This window comes from Meles meles, chromosome 6 (genome assembly GCF_922984935.1).
Source record: "Meles meles chromosome 6, mMelMel3.1 paternal haplotype, whole genome shotgun sequence".
Taxonomy (NCBI): Eukaryota; Metazoa; Chordata; class Mammalia; order Carnivora; family Mustelidae; genus Meles; species Meles meles.
In genome coordinates, this window is record NC_060071.1 from 138,893,481 (window position 1) to 138,914,857 (window position 21,377).

Below are 21,377 nucleotides of genomic sequence, written 5' to 3' on the forward strand. Positions count from 1 at the left end.
AATAATTTCTGATGATTGTTTCTATTTCCTTGGTGTTAGCTGTGATCTCTCCCTTTTCATTCATAATTTTATTAATTTGGGCTTTCTCTCTTTTCTTTTGGATTAGTGTGGCCAATGGTTTATCAATCTTATTGATTCTTTCAAAAAACTAGCTTCTAGTTTCATTGATACGTTCTACTGTATCTCTGGTTTCTACCTCATTGATCTCTGCTCTAATCTTGATTATTTCCCTTCTTGCATGTGGAGTTGGTTTGATTTGTTGTTGATTCTCCAGTTCTTTAAGGTGTAGAGACAGCTGGTGTATTCTGGATTTTTCAATTTTTCTGAGGGAGGCTTGGATGGCTATGTATTTCCCCCTTAGAACCACCTTTGCTGTATCCCATAGGTTTTGGACTGAAGTGTCTTCATTCTCATTGGTTTCCATGAATTGTTTAAGTTCATCTTTGATCTCCTGGTTGATCCAAGCATTCTTAAGCAAGGTGGTCTTTAGCTTCCAGGTGTTGGAGTTCCTTCTGAACTTTTCCTTGTGATTGAGTTCCAGTTTCAAAGCATTGTGATCTGAGAATATGCAGGGAATAATGTCAGTCTTTTGGTATCGGTTGAGTCCTGCTTTGTGACCTAGTATGTGGTCTATTCTGGAGAAGGGTCCATGTGCACTTGAGAAGAATGAGTATTCTGTTGTTTTAGGGTGGAATGTTCTGTATATGTCTATGAGGTCCATCTGGTCCAATGTTTCATTCAATGCTCTTATTTCTTTATTAAGAGCCATCTGTACCCCAATGTTTATTGCAGCAATGGCCATGGTCGCCAAACTGTGGAAAGAACCAAGATGCCCTTCAACGGATGAATGGATAAGGAAGATGTGGTCCATATACACAATGGAGTATTATGCCTCCATCAGAAAGGATGAATACCCAACTTTTGTATCAACATGGACGGGACTGGAAGAGATTATGCTGAGTGAAATAAGCAGAGAGAGTCAAGTATCATATGGTCTCACTTATTTGTGGAGCATAACAAAGAACATGGTGGACATGGGGAGATGGAGAGGAGAGGGAGTTGAGGGAAACTGGAAGGGGAGATGAGCCATGAGAGACTATGGACTCTGAAAAACAACCAGAGAGTTTTGAAGGGCCGGGGGGTGGGGGGGAGGTCGAGGAACCAGGTGGTGGGTAATAGGGAGGGCACGTACTGCATGGAGCACTGGGTGTGGTGCAAAAACCATGAATACTGTTACGCTGAAAAAATAAATAAATTTTAAAAAGCATATGGAAAAATAAATAAATAAATAAATAACCAAAAAAATGGTATTCTAGAACAAACATAAGCAAACCATGGCCCGACCATGAACCAAACTTGGTAAACTGCCTGTTTTTGAAAATAAAGTTTTATTGGAACATAGCCACACTCATTCATTTTCATATCTCACTACAACAGCAGTGTTAAGTAGCTGAAACAGAAAATGGATGTCCCACATAGCCTCAAATATTTACTATGTGGCCCTTTACAGAGAAAGTTTGTTGACATCTGATCTAGAGGAGTATTTGCTAGTGTGGGAACATGTTCTCAACCTATTAAGTGACAAGAAGTTTTCCAATGGCAAGTACAATACATTTACATTTTTTTTTAAGATTTTATTTATTTATTTGATGGACAGAGATCACAAATAGGCGGAGAGGCAGGCAGGGCGGTGGGGGGGGGGAAGCGGGCTCCCCACTGAGCAGAGAGCCCAATGCGGGGCTCTATTCCAGGATCCTGAGATCATGACCTGAGCTGAAGGCAGAGGCTTAACCCACTGAGCCACCCAGGTGCCCCAATACATTTATATTTTTGTTGAAATGTGTATAGGGAAAAAAACTACGGAAGTAGGTATTATATTAAAAATTGACTATAGCTCTCTGAGCGAGGGGGCTATACATTTTATTTCCTTCTTTGTGTTTACCTATAGTTTGTAATTTTATACAGTAAACATGAATCATTTCTGCAATAAAAAATGTTAAAGACACTAAGAAGGAAAGAAGCTATTTTAATTGTGACATAGAAAGAGAACAAGGAACTCATTTAATAGTAAAGCAAGATGGAAAGGTATTTTTAATTAGTGAGAGAAATATGGGTTTGTAATCTTCATTTCTTCTCCTCTCTCACAGATAGGAATGTGAAAAGTGGGGAGAGAGCAAAGAAAGAAAGCAAGGAGGGAAATGTGACAGCAGAGTTGTTACACGATGTGGACAGCCGCCAAGCTCAATAATTCCTAAGATAAATAAGTTTGCAAAGCCCGGAGAGATGCTACCAATCTTTGCACCAAAGACTGAGTTACACAATCCAGCCAGTATAAGAAGAAATCATGTGGTAACAAATCTCATCTGGGAAAGATAACAGGATGTTTCAGGAATGCTTATCAACAGGTCTGCCCACTGAACATTTATTTATTGCCTACCTGGTGGCAAGCGTTTACAACATCATAGGGTGGCAAACACAAAAGGCGACACATACAAAAATAAACATATTTATATGGAAAAGAGGGTGAGTGTTGTGTCCTGTCAAGAAGAATCATGTTCAGGTTTTTACTCAGATGCTAACTGGATGAAGGACAACCACTGAATTCCAGAGGGAGAACACTCTGTTAGGTTCTACCTGTTGAATCTGCAGTAAGTAAGGAGGGTTCAAACAGAGATGTCCTTTGGCAGCTGGATACAGGCATTTGGAGTTTGGAAAGGAGATAGCATTTTGAGGAATCTGTAAATCAGTGTATGCAGAGCACGACGTTGCCCCTGGACTGCGTGCAGAAGAGAAGGGGGCCAAAGACTCCCAGGGTGGGCAGAGATGGAGACTGAGAAAGAACGTGTAGGGACTGGGGCAAAACCAAGACAGAGTGCTTGTTAAATGCACGCAAGAACCATCTCCACTATTTAAAACTTGCTGAAAATGAGCTCTTTTAATAACTTGTGCAGCTGTAGCAGCAGTTGTGATTAATGCTATATTCCTAGGTCCCAAAGAACACAAACCTTCTCTGAAAGTGTGTTCTCCCACAATTTTTCAGCCTTTTTCTGAGCAGAATACATGTGTTATACCTTTCTTCATGTGGCGCCAGGTGGTAAGAGGAACGTGAACGGCCATCCATTATTGGTTTGCTTTGGTTTGGTTTGGGGCTGATACAGTGATGAGGAAGAGGAAGAGACTGAGCACTACACTGTACCTAACAGAGTCCTAATTTTAGGGTAATTCCAAAAAATACCTAAGATGTAATATTTGTCTTTTGAGATCAGTTGGTGACGACCAAGAGAATGAACCCAAGAACCATATACCTAACCTGTAGCACTGTCCTCTGCTAAGATTGGTTTGAGTGGCATGGCTCTATGGCTGAAGGCCTAGGAAAGAGTATGCAGGACACCAGACCCCAAGGTCAGAAGGTCTGGCTCTACCACTAAAGGGTGGGTGACCCCACACAAGCCTGTTTCCTCATTTACAAAGTTTAGATAAATAGTATCTCAGAACTTCCACATACATTATATATGAAGGGTATGGAGAGCTAGAAGAAACTATAAAATGGAAGGTAACACTTTTTTCCAAATTTATTAAGGTATAGCTGACAAATAAAACTGTACATACATAAAGTACCCAAAAATCATGATTTGATATGCATTTTGAAATATTTGCCACAACAAAGTTAATTAACACATTCATCACCTCACATAGCTACGTGTGTGTGTGTGTGTATGTGTGTGGTGAGAATCTTAAGATGTACTCTACTAGCAAATTTCAATTACACAATATAGTATTATTAACTATAGTCACCATGTTGTACCCTTGATCCTCAGAACTTACTCAACTGATAACAGAAAGTTTGTACCCTTTGATCAATATCGCCCCGTCTCCCCTACTCCTAGCTCCTGGCAACCACATTTTCTCTCTGGTTCTAGGAGCTCATTTTTACTTTTTTTTTTTATTCCATGTATGAATGAAATCATACAGTACTCATCTTTCTCTGTCAGGCTTATTTCACTCAACATAATGTCCTCTAGGTTCTTTGGTGTCATCCCTAAAATGACAAGAGTTTTCATCTTTTTTATGCCTGAGTCAAATTCCACTGTATATACATACCACATTTTCTTTATCCATTCATCTACTGACAAACATGTGGGTTGTTTCCATATCTTGGCTACTGTGAATGTAAATCAAGACCACAGTGAGATGTCGCATCATAACTGTCAGAATGGCCTCTATCAAAAAGACAAGGCATAACAAGTGTTGGTGAGGATGACAAGGAAAGGGAATGCTTATTCACAGCTGGTGGCAATGTAAGTTGGGGCAGCCCCTGTGGAAAACAGCATGGAGGTTCAGAAAATAAAAATAGAATTAGCATATGATCCAGCAATCCCACTTCTGGGTATGTAGCCGAAGGCAACAAAGTCAGTATCCCTAAAGGATCTGTGCACCATGTTGTGCACTATTCCCAGGAGTCAAGATCCCGCAACAACCGAAGTGATGGAAGTTACTATTATCACTGAGTACCATAACTCAGTGATTCAAGCATTTTGTCGATGAGATTGTGATAGCCCTGCTCTCACAGAGAAAAGACCAGAATGAAGCAGCTTCCCAAGTGGCTGGCCTGCTCCTTGAGGGCTTGTGAAGAGAGCACAGGCAGTAAAGAAGTGGCCTCACACTTAGAGCAGCACGGCAGGCACAGGCTTTCCCACCACGAGCCCCTTTCCGCCCAGGCAGAGTGGGAATAGCACCCGGGCTCTTGCAGAGGTGCTGTCAGTGTGAGCCGTCATGTGCCAAAGCACTGGCCCGATGCCTGGACAAAGTGGGTCCTGGAGAAGCGAGAGCCATTTGGACATTGCATCTGAAATGTAGGTAGCTGGCACTTATCCTACTGGGATATTTCAGAACACACAGCCCAACACTTCCAGCAGCTCAATATGCTCCTCTTCATTTAAAAAAAAAAAAAAAGAAACAACAAACAATCAACCAAATAAATCTCTTCATAAAGTACTGGAATAAACTCTGTGACCCCTCGATAAAGGAGACACACTATTCAAGGAGTGAATGGCAGGATTTGTGTATTATTTATAGCATCCTATGAATATAACTGCCTTCCGGGTTAACTTATATATATATACCCATTCTCCAGCTAGACTCCCTGTGGGTTCCTAGAAATGAGTTCCCACTGGGCAGAATCACTGGGTCTTGGTTCCTATGGAAATATTATCCCAACAAGGACATTTGCGGAGGCTTTTCAGTCCCCCCCCCCCCCTTCAAGTCCCTATAAGCTGAGGCTGCAAAATTCTCTGTAAGAGGCCAGTTAGTAAATATTTCAGGCTTGGTCAGTCACATGGTCAATGTCTGCCACAACCACTCAACTCCTCCATGGTCACCACGGACAACTAATACACGAGCGGTGTGGATGTGTTTCTGTAAATCGTGATTTATGAACACTGAAATTTGAATTTTATGTAATTTTCACACATCATGGAATAGTGCTTCTTTTTTTAATTTGTTCCAACCATTTCAAAATGTGAAAACCATCTTTGGCTCAAGCACTGTACAAGAACTGATATGGGGATGTGTTAGGTCCAAGGGCAAGTAGTTGGCTGAACTTTGCCCTAAAATCATAACATGTCATCGGCCACAGTAGATTTTGTTTTCAACTACTGACCTCTCCTTCCCCAGAAGGCAGTGAAGATAGTCATATTAACCAATCCTTTCAGAAAGAAAAAGCTCACCCAACCCTTGCTGACAATTAGGCTTTATCGTCTGTTTCCTTGACTAGCTCCTTGGAGGGGCTCATCTGCCTTGAGTCATTTTAACACCAGGCTCCTGTGGCTTTGTGCCTCTATGGCCAACGCCATCACCATGCACCTTTTGTCTGCCCTTATGTGTTGTGACTCACCAGAACATGAAAAATGGTGAAAAGAAAGGCCTCAGGAGAGCTGGCAAGTGGACTGGCACATTCCTAAGCTAAGAAGACTGAATTTTGCTCGTACTCTCTTATTGCTTAAAAAAGAATGTAAGATCATGGTCTTCTATCGTACTCTCCGCCCGGCCATGAGGAAAGTGTTTATTCACTGTATTGTTCAGTACCATAGTTTTTATATATTCTAAAATATAAAATGACTAGAGATGAACATTCCCATAGGAAAGCCACCATTAGGAGGCTAGAATAAAGGAACTTTCCCTTCATTTATTTAGAATGTATCTGCTTGGGGGGCCCCTGGGTGACTCAGTCAGTTGAGTATCTGACTCGTGATCTCAGTTCCAGTCTTGATCTCACAGTCGTGAGTTCAAGCCCCATGCTGGGTGTGAAGCCTACTTTAAAAAAAGAAAAATGCATCTGCTTGGTCACTTCCCCTCAAAGCCCTATGAAGAGCCTAAGATAAGCACCCAGTAAGGAGGCAAGGAAGGATGGGGCAACCCCCATCCTTGCTGCCAGTCACTGAAAGGCTCTTCTGTCTTCAAAGGGACATTAGCAAGTACAAACGGATATCCTAGACTTAATTTGGGTTGCCATACATCTACCACCCCAAACACTGAAAGGAAAAACCAAGCCTTTGGCACACCCTCTCTGTAGTTATGAAAAACAGATAAAATTCCAAAAATTATTTTTCCTTCCCTTTTCTAAGATAGCGTAGTAGCCAGAATAAAGCCCTCCTCCCTGTCAAGATATCCACATTCTAACTCCCCAAACCTGTGAATATGCTGCCTCACACAGCAAAAAGGACTTTGCAAGTGTGAGTAAGTTAAGGATTTCGAGATGGGGAGGTTACCCTGGATTTTCTGGGAGGGCTCCATGTGATCACAGGTTCCTATAAGAGGGATATAAAACGGGCAGAGTCAGAGAAGAAGACGCGATGGCCAAAGGAGGTCAGAGAGACGCAGGGTCATGGGTTGAGAAATGTAGACAGCTTCTAGAAAAATGAAGGAAATGGGTTTTCCCCTGGAGCCTCCAGAAGGAATACAGCCCTGCCAAATCATTGGAGACTTCTGACCTCCGGGACCGTAAGAGAATAAATCTGTTTTGTTTTAAACCCCTAATTTTATGGTACTTTGTTACAGCAGCCATAGGAAACTAATACAAGCAGCTGCTAAAAATGCCCCAGATAAAATGTAGTTCCTTCCAAGCCAGCCACTTTCTCTCACTCCACTTAACCCTGAAGAATGACAAGAAACTTCTACCCCTCACTCACGCAGGGTCCTTAAACTCCAAAACTACCGAACACTTAGACATTAAAATGCGATATTAAAGGGAAGGTTGAAAGGGTGAGTGGGCAGCAAGAGAACACCGCAGTCATATACAAAAAGCATTATCCGGAGGGCTGCAAAGGATGAGATAGAAATGGAATGTGCCTTATTTATAGCAAAGCCTGCCTCCCCTCGCAAGCGTGTGACAGAAGAGCTGTTTTAAAGTTTTATTCTTCAAACTTGGCTGCAGAACTTGGCTGCATCTCAGAACTGTGCTTTTGTATTTAGCTTTAAAATATCAGAAGCCACCCCATGGCTAAACTGGAGGCAGAGGTGGTGCGGGCAGGAAAAATGCAGGGGGTGGGGAGGGGAAAGAGGTTGAAACGTTATTCTTATTGAGTTAGTTGCTTAAGAAAAACAAATAGAGAATAAAATAGCAAACAGCTTGGAAAAGTGCCAAGTTGGAAATTTCTCAAAGCCCAGGCGTTGAGGCTCTCCAGAGAAGGGTGGGGCTGCAAAGCCAGTCGGACATTAGGGTAGGGATCTGGTTTCAAGGTAGAGAGCAAAGAATACTCTAGCACTAATTAATAGAGATCCCCTGCCTGGCTTGCTTGCTGGCTTGCTTGTTTTTTTAATTTATGTTTTAGAGAGAGAGAGAGCACGAGTTGGGGGGAAGGGCTGAGGGAGAGAATGAAGCCAACTCTGCACTGAGCAGGGAGCCTGATGCGGGACTCGAACCCAGGATTCCAGGATTGTGACCTGAACTGAAGGTAGATGCTTAACTGACTGAGCCATCCAGGTGCCCCTCTCACCCTCTTTCTTTCTTTTTTTTTTAAGATTTTATTTATTTATTTGACAGAGATCACAAGTAGGCAGAAAGGCAGGCAGAGAGAGAGAGGAGGAAGCAGGCTCCCTGCTGAGCAGAGAACCCGATTCGGGACTCGATCCCAGGACCCTGAGATCATGACCTGAGCCAAAGGCAGAGGCTTTAACCCACTGAGCCACGCAGGTGTCCTTCTCACCCCCTTTCTTAAGTTCAATGAACATTGACAACAATCCGGGGAAGGCCAGCCTATATTTCCTCTTGGAAAACAAGACGTATCAGGAGTCATGATGCAGGTCATGCCCTCTGACCTAGAAATTCTAAATTTTGCTATTAATAACAAGGAACTGAATAAATTACAGTATGTTATCTACTTGTAATATAATATAATCTTCAAAACTTATGATTATGATGACATATAGTGGCACAGATTAATGCTTAGGATATGATAGAAACACATAAATAGTATATATGCTATGATTACCCACTAGGTTAATAATATATGTTAATTTTTAAGTTTTTAATTGAAATATAATTAACCTGTATCATATTACTTTCAGGTGTACAGTATAGCTATTCAACAATTCTAGACATTGTTCAATAAGGTAAGTGTACTCTTTTTTTTTTTAAATATTTTATTTATTTGACAGAGAGAAATCACAACTAGGCAGAGAGGCAGGCAGAGAGAGAGGAGGAAGCAGGCTCCCCACGGAGCAGAGAGCCCGATGTGGGACCCCGAGATCATGACCCGAGCCGAAGGCAGAGGCTTTAACCCACTGAGCCACCCAGGCACCCCAAAGTAAGTGTACTCTTAATCCCCTCTATTTTATCCATCTCCTTGACTCCCCTCTGATAAATACGAGTTTGTTCTCTGTATTAGAGTTCATTTTGTCTGTCTCTCTTTTTCTTTAAAGATTTTATTTATTTATTTGATAGAGAGATAGAGAGCACAAGCAGGCAGAGCAGCAGGCAGAGGGAGAGGGAGAAGCAGACTCCCTGCTGAGCAGGGAGCCCGATGTGAGGCTGGATCCCAGGACCCTAGGATCATGACCTGAGTTGAAGGCAGATGCTTAATTGACTGAGCCCTCCAGGCGCCCTGTCTCTTTTTTGTTTACAAGTTTTGTTTCTTAAATTCCATATATGAGTGAAATCATATGGTATTTGTCTGACTTATTTCCTTAGTGTTATACCCTCTAGGTCCACCCATGTTGCTATAAATAGCAAGATTTTATTATTTTTTTATGGCTGAGTAATATTCTGTCATACACACACACACACACTGTGTCTTCTTTAGCCAACCATGGATGGACACTTGGGTTGCTTCCATATCTTGGCTATTGCAATAATGCTGCAATAAACATGGGGGTGCACATATCTTTTCAAACTAGTGTTATTTTCTTTGAGTAAATACCCAGTAGAGGAATTACTAGATCATATAGTAATTCTATTTTTAATTTTTTGAGGACCCTTCATACCTTTTTCTGCAGTGGCTGTACCAGTTTGTGTTCCTACCAGGAGCACACAAGGGTTCCTTTTTTTCCACATCCTTGTTGACACTTCTTACTTCTTGGTTATGAGTTTAGCTATTCTGTTAGGTATAAAGTGATACCTCATTGTGGTTTTAATTTGCATTTTCCTGATGATGAGTGACATTGATCATCTTTTCATGTGTCTGTTGGCCATCTGTATGTCTTTGGACAATGTCTGTTCAGGCCCTCTACCCACAAAGGATTTTTGTTATGCTGTATGGCTTCTACATACATTTTGGATAACAACCCCTTATCGAATACATCATTTGTAAATATCTTCTTCCATTCAGTCAGTTGCCTTTTTTGCTTTGTTGATCGCTTCCTTCATTGTGCGAAAACTCTTTACTTGGGCATAGTCCCAATAGTTTAATTTTACTTTTGTTTCCCTTGCCTGAGGAGACATATCTAGAAAAATGTTTCTACAACTCTCAAAGAAATTATTGCCTATATTTTCTTCCAGGAGTTTTATGGTTTCATTTCTCACACTTAGGTCTTCAATCCACTTTGAGTTTATTTTTGTGTGTGGTGGAAGAAAGTGGTCCAGTTTCATCCTTTTGCAAGTAGCTGTCCATTTTCCCAGCATCTTTCACTGAAGAGACCAACTTTCCCATTGTACATTCTTGCCTCTTTTGTCATAGATTAATTGGCCACATCATTGTGGCTTTATTTCTGGTTTCTGTATTATGTTCTATCGATCTATGTGTCTGTCTTTGTGCCAGTACCATACTGTTTTGATTATTACAGCTTTATAGTACCCTGAAGTCTGGGACTTTGATACCTCCCGCTTTGTTCTTCTTTTTCAAGATCACTTTGGCTATTCAGGGTAGCCCTGAATATTATATATTATATATATGTTAATATATACTTATATAAAATAAAAGCCTGGAAGGAAATAGACCAAAATGTTAGCTGTAATCATATTTGCATGGTAGGAATATGTGAGATTTTTTTTCTATAGTTCATATGTTCTTTTGAAAATGAATTATTACTTTTAAAATGGAAAACAATGAATTTTTAAAAGGAAAGAAAGAAAATCAGTCAGCAGAAAGCTCAGCATTACCAATATTTTACCAGGTAAGCTTCAGAACTAAAAATGTTTAGTGTTTTCTTATTTCGGGTTCTCCAAATGAAGAATAGGGCTATTATTACGCCAGGCACAGCTCCTAGATTTAGTGTAATAAAATACATTGCCTCCTACGTACATCTATGTTTTCTTATCACCAACCTTTGCTTTCAACAACTCCCATCACCTAGAATCATTTCTTGGCTTTTCCTCCAGAACAAAATCCTCCCCTTTCTTAAAGATGCAACTCAAGTCATTTCTCTTGAAATGCCTTCCTCCTCTGTAAGCTCACCAAACTTCCTATAATCAATTGCAAAAAACTTTGAGATCTCCTTTGTTTTTTTTCTACATAATTTAATTTCTTTTAAAAAATTACAAACTTTAGGATAATGTAAACCCAGATTCCAATCTCAATACCAGTCATTTACTCCTTCTCATCCTGTTTCCTTGCATGTCATATAGGAGGACCCCCGCTTGCCTAACAAGCCATTCTGGTGGTTACATGATTCAGTGTGTGTGCAGTACTCAGCACAGTAGCCAGTATACAGTGGGCAACCAATAAATCCCTACTATCTTCTTTAATCTTACATTAGCAGATCTGCACTAAAAAAATACTGAAGGTAATTCTCCAGACAAAAGAAAAATAATCCCAGAGCTAAGCACAGAGATGTAGGAAATAATAAAACAAAGAAAACAATAATTTTTTGGTAAATCTACACAACCATTGTATTTAGCAAAGAAAACAAAAATTTTACAAAAGTGGCCAAGTCCAGTAGGGTTTTTAAAGTAAGGAATATTCAATCAGACCATATTCCAGGATGTCAAGAACCATCTTCTTTTCAAGGCAATTAACAGGTCTACCAGAACAGGAACCCAGTAACCTAACTGGGGGCTCATTCCAAATATAAATCCTATTTCCTATGATTATTTACTTCCTTTTCAACAAATATTTGATTGATTGATATCTTTTGATGTTATTTACCACAGAGGTATGAATATTCTTTTGGTGTGAATGTGTGTCTATATCTATATGTCTACCTTGTATATTTTTTCCATTCCCTTACTGTAATACATTTTTAGAAGTGAGAATGCAGATCAAAAGACTTGTCCATTTTCAGTTTTGATTTCTATTAGCAATAATGTTTTTTTTTTAAATAATGCTCCTATCCCACAATGACTGAAACACTTATTTTCCCTTCACAGATATCTGTAGACTTTTAGTTTTTCTTGTTCAAAATCCTGAAAATGATGGCTTCACTCTATGGCCACTCAAGTTCTCCATAGTGTAGGAATACCACAAAGGAGTGTCAACAGTGAGAGTAATAAATTGCCAAAATGTAAAATCTTTGACTCTTTGAAATGAAATGAGGGGGGAAAGATGGGAAAAAAATTAAATGAAGCCTTGAACACACCAAAGGCTTTCCAAATTAGAAAACTCTACTCATGGAAACACATCATATTAAACCACACTGAGCTATTCTCGACACTAAAAATACCATCCCTTTCATCTGCAGACACTGATACCACTGGTCGGGGACTTGCCCACACTCCTGTCTCTTGCCAACCAAGATAATGTGATGGGGAGCTTTTCCTCTGACAATTCCAATCCTAGAGGAAAAGGAAAACAGAACAGTTTTTCCTAAGGCAATAAAAAACCTTCAAAATACTTAATGAAAGGAATCTTAAAATTCAGATTGAATGGTTAAATTAGTTACCCAGAATACTCTCTGAAGTTAGTTCTTGGGAAAAGAGAAAAGAAGCCCTAAATGTTCAAGACCAAAAAGCATTTTTTTTGAAACACACTGACTTGTCTGACTTTCTAAAGTTTTACTTGGATTAACTTTTTAAAGAAAATTTAAAAGAAAACAGAGAAGGCTATAAAAAGAATATGTAGGTAAGGAAATGTGGATGTCTTTACTTTAGATTATGAAAGCCTTGGCATGTTAGAGCTGAAAATACTTTTGAAGTCCCCCAGCCTAGAGAACCCCTCACTTTGCAAATGACAGAACTAGACTTGAAACCGAAACGACTTGTGTGCAGCTCGAAGTCAGCTAGTAGTGCAACCAGAATCGATCCACACACTCCTTCCATGACACTTGACTTCTCTGCACACAAGTAGGAGAAGGGCAGGCAACGCAGCTCTACAGTTACTTGGTTCAAAATTTTGTTGTTTCTGGGAGATCTTCTGACATTTCCCAGGTGTAACCTGAAGATACCTCCTTATTCCCCTCAGATTTGCCCTACATCTCACTGGTCACACAACCCGGTTGGTTGTACCTCCAAAACATCTCTCAAGCCCATCCCTTCATCTACATTACCACTGCCATTGACAGGGATGTCATTTCGTCCTCACCTGAGTTCCAGTCAAATCACCAAACTATTCTTCCCACTAATCTTACCATCTCTCTCATACTCTCTCTGTACAAGTGTGTTCTCCATACCGATCGCATGACTTCCTGGCTTCAAGTTCTTTCATGCTCACTTTCCTTATGAAGAAAAACAAGGTTTCAGTGGCTTTCCTTTGCTTTGGGGTTAATACCTGTATGAGTCAGAGACTCATCAGGAAACAGAGGGCACACATAAGACAATTCAAGAAAGGTTTATTTCCAAAAGGACCAAGTATAAGGAAGTGGCAGAGAATGGGATAACCAAAAGGGAACACTTAGAAGCCTCTGACTTGTGTATAAACCCCTCACTTTGAAGTTGACCTAGTCACCTGCTCCTAACAGAAAAGATATAGAAAGTTATGTCCAAGACTGGGTTTTAAAAGATTGAAACTCCCACTACTACCCCCTCCCTTCTGCCTCTTCTTCCTTGCTCACTCTGATGAAAGAAGCTGCCTTGTTGTAAGCAATCCTGTGGAGAAACACGTGTGCTAAGAAGCCAAGAGTGGCTCCAGTCACTGAGTTAGTGAGGAACTGAGGCCATCACTCCCACAGCACTCGGGAACTGAATCCAGCCAACAGCCACATGAGTAAGGTTGGAGTGGGCCTTTCCGCAGGTGAGCCTTCAGAAGAAAGTGCAATTCTAGCCAACATCTTGATTGTGGGCCTTGTGAGAGACAATGCCCCAGAAGACCCACCTAAGATTAATGGTCCATGGAAACTATGACATAATAAATGTTGTGCTTAAGCCAATTAACCCCATTACATTTGGGGTAATTGATTATACAGCAATAGAAGACTATACAAAAGGCAGTCACCCAGATGCCCAAAAAAGATGAGGAGAAGAAAAGGGTACCTGGACCCAGAGGAGAACACTCTGACCTGGGAGAAACCATGACTTTCAGTCACGGGGCACAGACTCTACAGAGAGGGAGCCATGGGAAGGAACATCCTGGCTTTGCTCTTTTCCCTCTCTCCCATATCTCCCCAGGATTCTACTGACCAAACTTGATTCAAAGCCAGAGATCCCAAGAGCCCTGCAGATGAGTCTGCCTCCTGGGGGAGGGAGCAACATGGAGGGTGGGGGTGGCGAGAGGGGGAAGAATGTGGATGTGCAGGTGCAAAGGGAAGATACCTGCATAATGTCCTAAGTCTTTGGAAATATATGTAAGGTCTTTTGTGATCCAGCCCTAATCTCCCCAGGCAACTTTATTTCTAACCTCCACCACATATACGTAGCTCCAAAAAAACAGCCATTTGAAGTTCCCAGAACTCAGTTCATAACATCACAGCTTTGTGCCTTTCCATGTGGTAGTCTTTCTGACTCCTACGCTGCTTTTTCCCCTTCTCTGCCAGGTTAATTCCTATTCATCTTTCACAGATTAAGGCAGGTGCCAAATCCTCTGGATGTCTTCTATGACACCATCATCCTCTCTCTCGATATGGACTTCGTGACCCTTCTGCCTCCTTCCACATTCCTCAGCTCACCTCTACCAAGAGCCTCTTGCAATTGCCTAGTTACCCATCACTGACCCGTTAGCCTAAAACCTACAGGTTTTGTCAGGGCACAGACTTCATCTTGCATTCCTAGCATCTGGCATGCAAATGACACTCAATGCATATTTGCTGACTAAATTATTGCCAATCCCCCATTGTGCCTTGGTCACCAGGATCTAGAGGTTCCCTGTCTCTCAGTTGTGCTGGCCACCACCACTGCCTTCTGTGAATCCCTAAACAATGTCCTAGTCTCAGTTTGCTCATCAGGCTTGCTTCTTCCAGGGTAGATTTTTTTCCCCCTTCTTGCTGCATACCACTGCCTGTGTAACTAAAATAGTACTACATTTACTTTTTGGAAATATGCCTACAGCAACTTCTACCCAGGACTGTAAGGGCCCTAGAACATTAGGGAAAGTGACCTTGGAGTATCAGGGCAACACAAAGGCAAGACCCAAATTCCAGCAGAGAAGGAATAAATAACTGGAAACGAAAAAGGGAAGGAAGCCAGCAATGACATACAAGAACACTGGCTTTGTCTTCTTTCTCTAAGACTTCTAACTCATCCCTAACACTCTGTGTTACTGACAGTGCTACATCCAGTGCTACTATTTAAACACTGTTCCTGCTATCTGTCTAATGCACAATCAGTACCACCAAATAGAGCTGTACGAACGTCTTAAATGTTACTCATGAGCCAAAGAAACAGGTCACCACTAAGAAAATACTTTAACTGTTGAATGTTAAATCATTACAAGCACAGTTTTTTTTTAAAGATTTTATTTATTTATTTGACAGAGAGAGATCACAAGTAGGCAGAGAGGCAAGCAGAGAGAGTGAGAGGGAAGCAGGCTCTCTGCCGAGCAGAGAGCCCGATGCGGGACTCGATCCCAGGACCCTGAGATCATGACCTGAGCCGAAGGCAGTGGCCTAAACCACTGAGCCACCCAGGCGCCAGTTTTTTTGTTTTTTTTTTTTTTTTTGATGCCTAACTACATTAGGTCTTCTCTCAATCCAGCTTAGGTTATGCAAGACTGTTAAAAATATTTCCAGAAAAGTTCAAAGACCCTTAAAGCACGTCAGCAATCTCACAACATTGTTTTGACATCCTGCAAGTTTATTAACTTCTAATGACGAAAAACTTACAGAATGACACTTGTAAATCATTACAGAAATGCATGTTTACAATATTTAGTCCAATCGCCTCATTTCACAGAAAAGGAAATGAAGCCAAAGTAATATTTTATTTATTACGTTGATGGGTTGCTAGGTACACAGGGTTCACTTTATCATGCTCATTTCTCCTTTATGTGGACACTGAATATATTCTTTTTGTGTAAGAAGTATTTTGTGTAGGGAAGGAAGGAGGAAAAGAAAGGAGAGAGGAGGAAGTCAAAACAAGAAACAGAGCTAGGAAAATGAAGTTGCCCATCCAGAGTACCAAAGCAGTAAGTGTGGAGGCTGGGGCCGACATCCAGAGCTCTCTGCTCCCTGTCTGGCATATTCCATCACACTGTACTGCCTCCTGACCCAAGTCTGGGTCAAGTTAAGCTACAATTTTCTCCGTCCAACTACCATCTAATTGCCCAGAGTTCTACAAAATCAAATTACAAGTCCAGTTGGAAATTTCTCAAGAGACATTATTAACAACACTCAAAGAACTAAACAAAATCGGAATGCAACCTACTTGTACTCAAAAGAATTCTGAGTTTATAAAAGAAAGTAAACATTTTAGAAAATTTTTACCCAAGAAACAAGAGTACCAGTAAGCAGAAGGAAGCTTTAGCATTACAAATGTTCAAAGTTCACCCAAGTCAAGTCTCTGAGAATAGGGGTGAGAAAAGCAAAGATTTGCTACACAGTATTTTCATTTATTTAATTCATCCCATGTCTGTTGAGCCCCAACTATGTGGCAGTGGTAATCTGCTGTCGATAACATGGTGGTGGAAAGGACACTAACCGGGGTAGTCAGGCTACCTGGATGCAATCATGGCTTCACTGGGAAAATGCTGAGTAACGTTATGCAAGTTACACACTCTCTCCATCCTTCAGTTTGCTCATCTAAATGAGGGTGTTACAAGTAAATCCTTTACTTGTAAGTCTATGTGACAGGAGACTAGTTCTTCTGCATTTGAGAGATCTATAAATAATTATAAGATCAAAACCCCACTTCAAAACATCAACTCTCCCATTACTTTGCCATGCATACTCTACCTGGATATTGTAAAAGATATTAATAAGTGTGTTTCAAACTCAGAATCTCCTGAGAAGAGTTTAAAACTCAGATTTCCAGGGTGTGCCTGAATGGCTGAGTTGGTTAAGTGTCTGCCTTTGGCTTGGGTCCTGCTCTCAGGGTCCTAGGATTGGCCAGTGTCAAGTTCAGTGGGGATTCTGCTTCTCCCTCTCCCTCTGCCCTGCCCCCCTCCCTGCTCATTCATTCTCTCTCAAATAAATAAATAAAATCTTTTTTAAAAATTAAAAAATAAAATAAGACTCAGATTCCCAGGACCCAGTTCAGTCCTATGAAACAAATATATCTTGGTTATATTTGGGGATCCTTTGGGGATCAATATTTTTATAAAATACACCTAAATGATCTGATGTTCAGTTCAGCCAAGTTCAAATATCATCCCAACATTGGACAATTCAATGACCCAGGATCTTTTGGATCTAAGAATATAAAAAAGTTTATCAGGGTCTGGGTGACTTAATGAATAATTAAATTTTTCTCTTAAATAGATTTTTAATGTGACCAATACATTTTTCATACACACCTCCAACCCCAGATGTGAATGTGAAGGATGAAAAACTAAATTAGAAAGTCTGTTCAACTCAATAAATAAATCATGCCTTGGGAAAGTACAACTTCTCACAGTTAATGACACAGAAAACATGAAAAGAAAATGAAGAAGATCCTGAGAGTGTAGGCTTAAGAAACCCACCCATCATTACTCATATGTCAGAAGGTTACCATCCTAAATGGCATTTAAAAGTCACAACAACATCATGGACATAATCATCCCACTTATTACTTGGAAGTTTACCCGAAAGCTCCTTTTCTCTAGATTTAACTTTTTAAATGTCAGCGTCTGAATCAACACAACACAGACCAAGCAAAAACTTCACACTAAAAACATCTGACATGAGTAAGAAACAACAAACAAGAGAATGGAAACAAAAAGAAACAACACTATTTGCACAATTTTAATACAAATTTCTGTTGTAGACCTCTAAAAAAGTTTGGTTTTAGAGCTTACAACCTTGAAAAAACCATTATAGAAGAGGACTTCCACAACATTTGTTTTGAATTCACCTTGATTTCAAGGTTTAATCTTTCCTGACATCTTGAAGATAGTGTCCTGTTGTATTGGTTGTAGCCAATGGCTGGTCTACAGCACTGCTTTGAGTAGAGAAGTAGGTAAATAACCCATGGTTGAAACACAACCATGATTTAGCTGAATTAACTAGGTTTAAATGATTCCAGGTCCTAGACCCATACTAAACAATGCCTTCTTTCTCATAGATCAAACAGATGCAATATCCCTTTTACAGCAATTAACTAATATAGCAAATAACATAAACACATGCATACCCCACACACATATTTGTCATAAGCAAGATATATTTCCAATATAGAAAGCAAATGACCAGTAGTCATATCTCTGAAGAACTACAGCAATTGACAACTTTGTATCTAAATTAAACCAAAAAAGAGTCCCCTCCTACCACCTAAAAAGTAAAAATCAAGTTCCCATAAACGTGAGGGAAGTTTTCCTTTCAATATAATACCAAACATTTATAATACCCGAAAGGTGTTTGTGTTGCATGACCTTTACATTTCCTACCAACCTTTAACAACCCATTGGTTTACGATCTCCTGAATAATGTAAAAATTATTGAATTTAAATTTAAAAAATTATACTGCTCTCCTGTGTCTTAAAAAAGCAATTCACTGTATAAACATATTTTAATCAACTTATTAATAGTTTCAACATGTATACATTTTATAATTTAGTTCCTCTCCAAATGACACTGTCTTTATAAGACCTAAAGATAAAAGAAAGGAAGCATTCATTATGGACCACCTCCATGCAAATTAAGATGTGAAATGCCTCATTTACTTACCTAAATGAATCTTCATAATGACCTTACGAAGTAGTATCCTTCCTCCCACCTTTTATTTTTCTTTTTAAAAATGAAGAAACTGAAGCTCACCGAAGTTAAGTAACACAAGGTCACACCACTAGGAAGTAGTAGGGTTGCAATAATTTTAACGTAGGTCTGATTCCAAAGCTCATATTCCTATGAACTTGACATAGGGTTTCCCAGCATGGGTGGGTTAAGAAGGTAATGATGAATAAACACCTTTCTATTCTGTATGCTTCACTAATTGGTTAGCCCTGTTAATCTCTTTTTTCTTTACTACAACTTAATAGGCATCTTTGTTAGAGAAGGGTTATCTAAGCCTTCTCTTACAAAACAAAGGATTAAGGAATTTGAGACTCAAAGCAAGATTAGTTTTGAGTTCTATCTTTATAATGAAAGAGAAAAATTCACTATATTGATCATCCAGAAATATCTAGTTCAATCTTGCCCATGTGATTACAGAGATCAAACATACAGTCTTACAGAATACACAGAACCCAGCAGATAACTCAAATATTTAGTGAAATGAATGAACATTAACTCAATTTCCTTATTAATATGTAATACAGTTAGGTTAAATTTTCACACATAGGCAAGCCTTAAAAAGATGTGTTAATAGGAAGCAGTTATTCCCTCAGATTCAACATGTGCACAAATAAAACTTATGTGCCATAGTTCCTTCCTTTAAGACATTCTTCCAAATCCCTGTTTGAATTAATAGCATCAATGTCTTTCTATAACCCAAGGACAAAGCACAGTCATCTTTTCTGTTCCCCTCTTAATTCTATATTCATTCAGTTTCCAAGTCATTTTTAATTCAGACTCTTTAATCCCTTTCCTCAGTCTCACTCAATTCTGAGGGGTATTTTCCCTGTTAGATGAGTGTCCTCCTTACCATTCTCACAGAGACAGAAATACCAATACCCTCCCTCCGGAGCCTCAAATCTGCCATCATAATAATGCATCTGGCACACTGGGGCAAGACTCATAATCCCAAAGAGATATTAATTTTACAACTCCTAGCACAAAAGTTTTTCATGATTAAATTGCCTATGATTCACCGTTCTCGAATCTGGCTCCATCCAGACTCTTCCCAAAACCTTACTCCATGGAAGTCACCTCTGCCCCCAAGCTCACTGGTTCTGGTTCCTGCTCACTTTCCTCAGCTCCTTCACTTTGCTGAACGTATCTCACCACCTGGAATGTTGTTCTTCCTTTCTGCTTTCCACATAAAGTGGTCTTACCCATCCTTTACAACGGAGTTCAGAGACCACTCCTCTGCCAGTCCACACCTGGCCTCTGAGCCTGGCAGTGATCACCTGTTCCTCTGATTTCATATAACACTCCATTTGCACTTCTCTTTTGGAGATGAACACTTAGATTATCACATTTATTTGCGTACATCTTATGTCTCCTACCAACGGCAAACACCTAATACACCCATACCTCTGTATCTTCCACACAGCATCTAGACCAGATCTTGTACGTACTATGGGCTCAAAAACAGTCAACTGATAAATGTTACACAAAGGCTTTTACCTCAAAGGTAAATATGTTTCCTCTGCATTGCTTAGGCAGTCTTTGCATTTAAAGAAAACCAAATCGGGGGCACCTGGCTGGCTCAGTCTGTAGAGAATGCCACTCTTGATCTCCAGGTTGTAAGTTCAAATCCCACTTTGGGTGTAGAGTTTACTTAAAAATAAAATCTTTGAAGAATACCAAATCATATGTTTCAAGTATGACAAACCTAAGTTCCTTGAATTTTAGAATTGGAAAATCAGAGGATGTGAGAAGAAAACTATATTCATTTATCAGTCAAGGCAGTTTAGGCAGAAAACATTTGTCAAGCTGTCAACCATCACTCAACCCTACATGCGCACACACACAGAGACAACATCCCGAGCATTTCACGAGAGGCCTTACTTTGCGGTAGACTATCATATTTGGAGAATTCTCCTCTGGGTCAGCAATTCCCACTGCTTTTTGATCCCCAGATCCCTGAGCCATCCCGGATGTCTTCACTCACGCTGCAAAAGTAAATGAATAGACCATTAAGACATGACAAAATTATATAAAGAAAGCTCTACAATGCAAAGAAGTAAGTATCTTTTGGCAGGTGATACAAAAATAAATTATGATGAATTTATTTTTCCTCATTAATTTAAGCAATATTTTTAAAAAATGTTCAGGGTATATTTGGGGTCTTGTTATCCACATAAATTATTCTACTCCCAAAGCAACATGTTCTCTATTTTCAGCCCAGAATCATGCACCCTAGGGGTAAGCTTATGCCAGTCCCACGTAATCTCCTGAAGCCAACCATTTTGATGTTGATTTTGTCTTACCAAACCCCACTTTCTGATTAATTCTATACAATAAAATCTAAATATTTTATCAGTTAAATGTAAATCAAAACCACAAGGAAATACCACTTCATATCCCCTAGAATGGTCAGAGTAAAAAAGACAAACCTCAAATAACAAGTGTTGACAATGATTTGGAGAAATCTGAACACTGTGCCTTGTTGGTAAGAATGTAAAATGGTTCAGTCTCCATGAAAAAGAGTTTAGTGGTGCCTCAAAAGTTGAAACACAGAATTACCATACAACCTGAAAATGCAACTATCCCCCCAAAGAACTGAAAACAAGTATTCAAACAAAGACTCAAGCACAAACGTTCACGGCAGCACTATTCGCAATCAACAAGACATGGAAACTCAATGTCCATCAACTGACCAATGGATAAACCAAATATGG

The 21,377-nt window shown here is 39.9% G+C and overlaps 1 protein-coding gene across 6 annotated transcripts in view; it reads right to left on the minus strand.

Moving 5' to 3' along the window:
• Window positions 1-21,377, minus strand: part of RGS6 (regulator of G protein signaling 6) — a 591,498-nt gene that overhangs the window by 545,902 nt on the left and 24,219 nt on the right. For all 6 annotated transcript variants that reach the window (XM_046008147.1, XM_046008148.1, XM_046008149.1 and 3 more), the window contains exon 2: window positions 20,545-20,648. In XM_046008147.1, coding sequence (XP_045864103.1) covers window positions 20,545-20,628 — 84 coding nt within the window. In that variant the 5' untranslated portion in view covers window positions 20,629-20,648. The remainder of the gene's footprint in view (window positions 1-20,544; window positions 20,649-21,377) is intronic.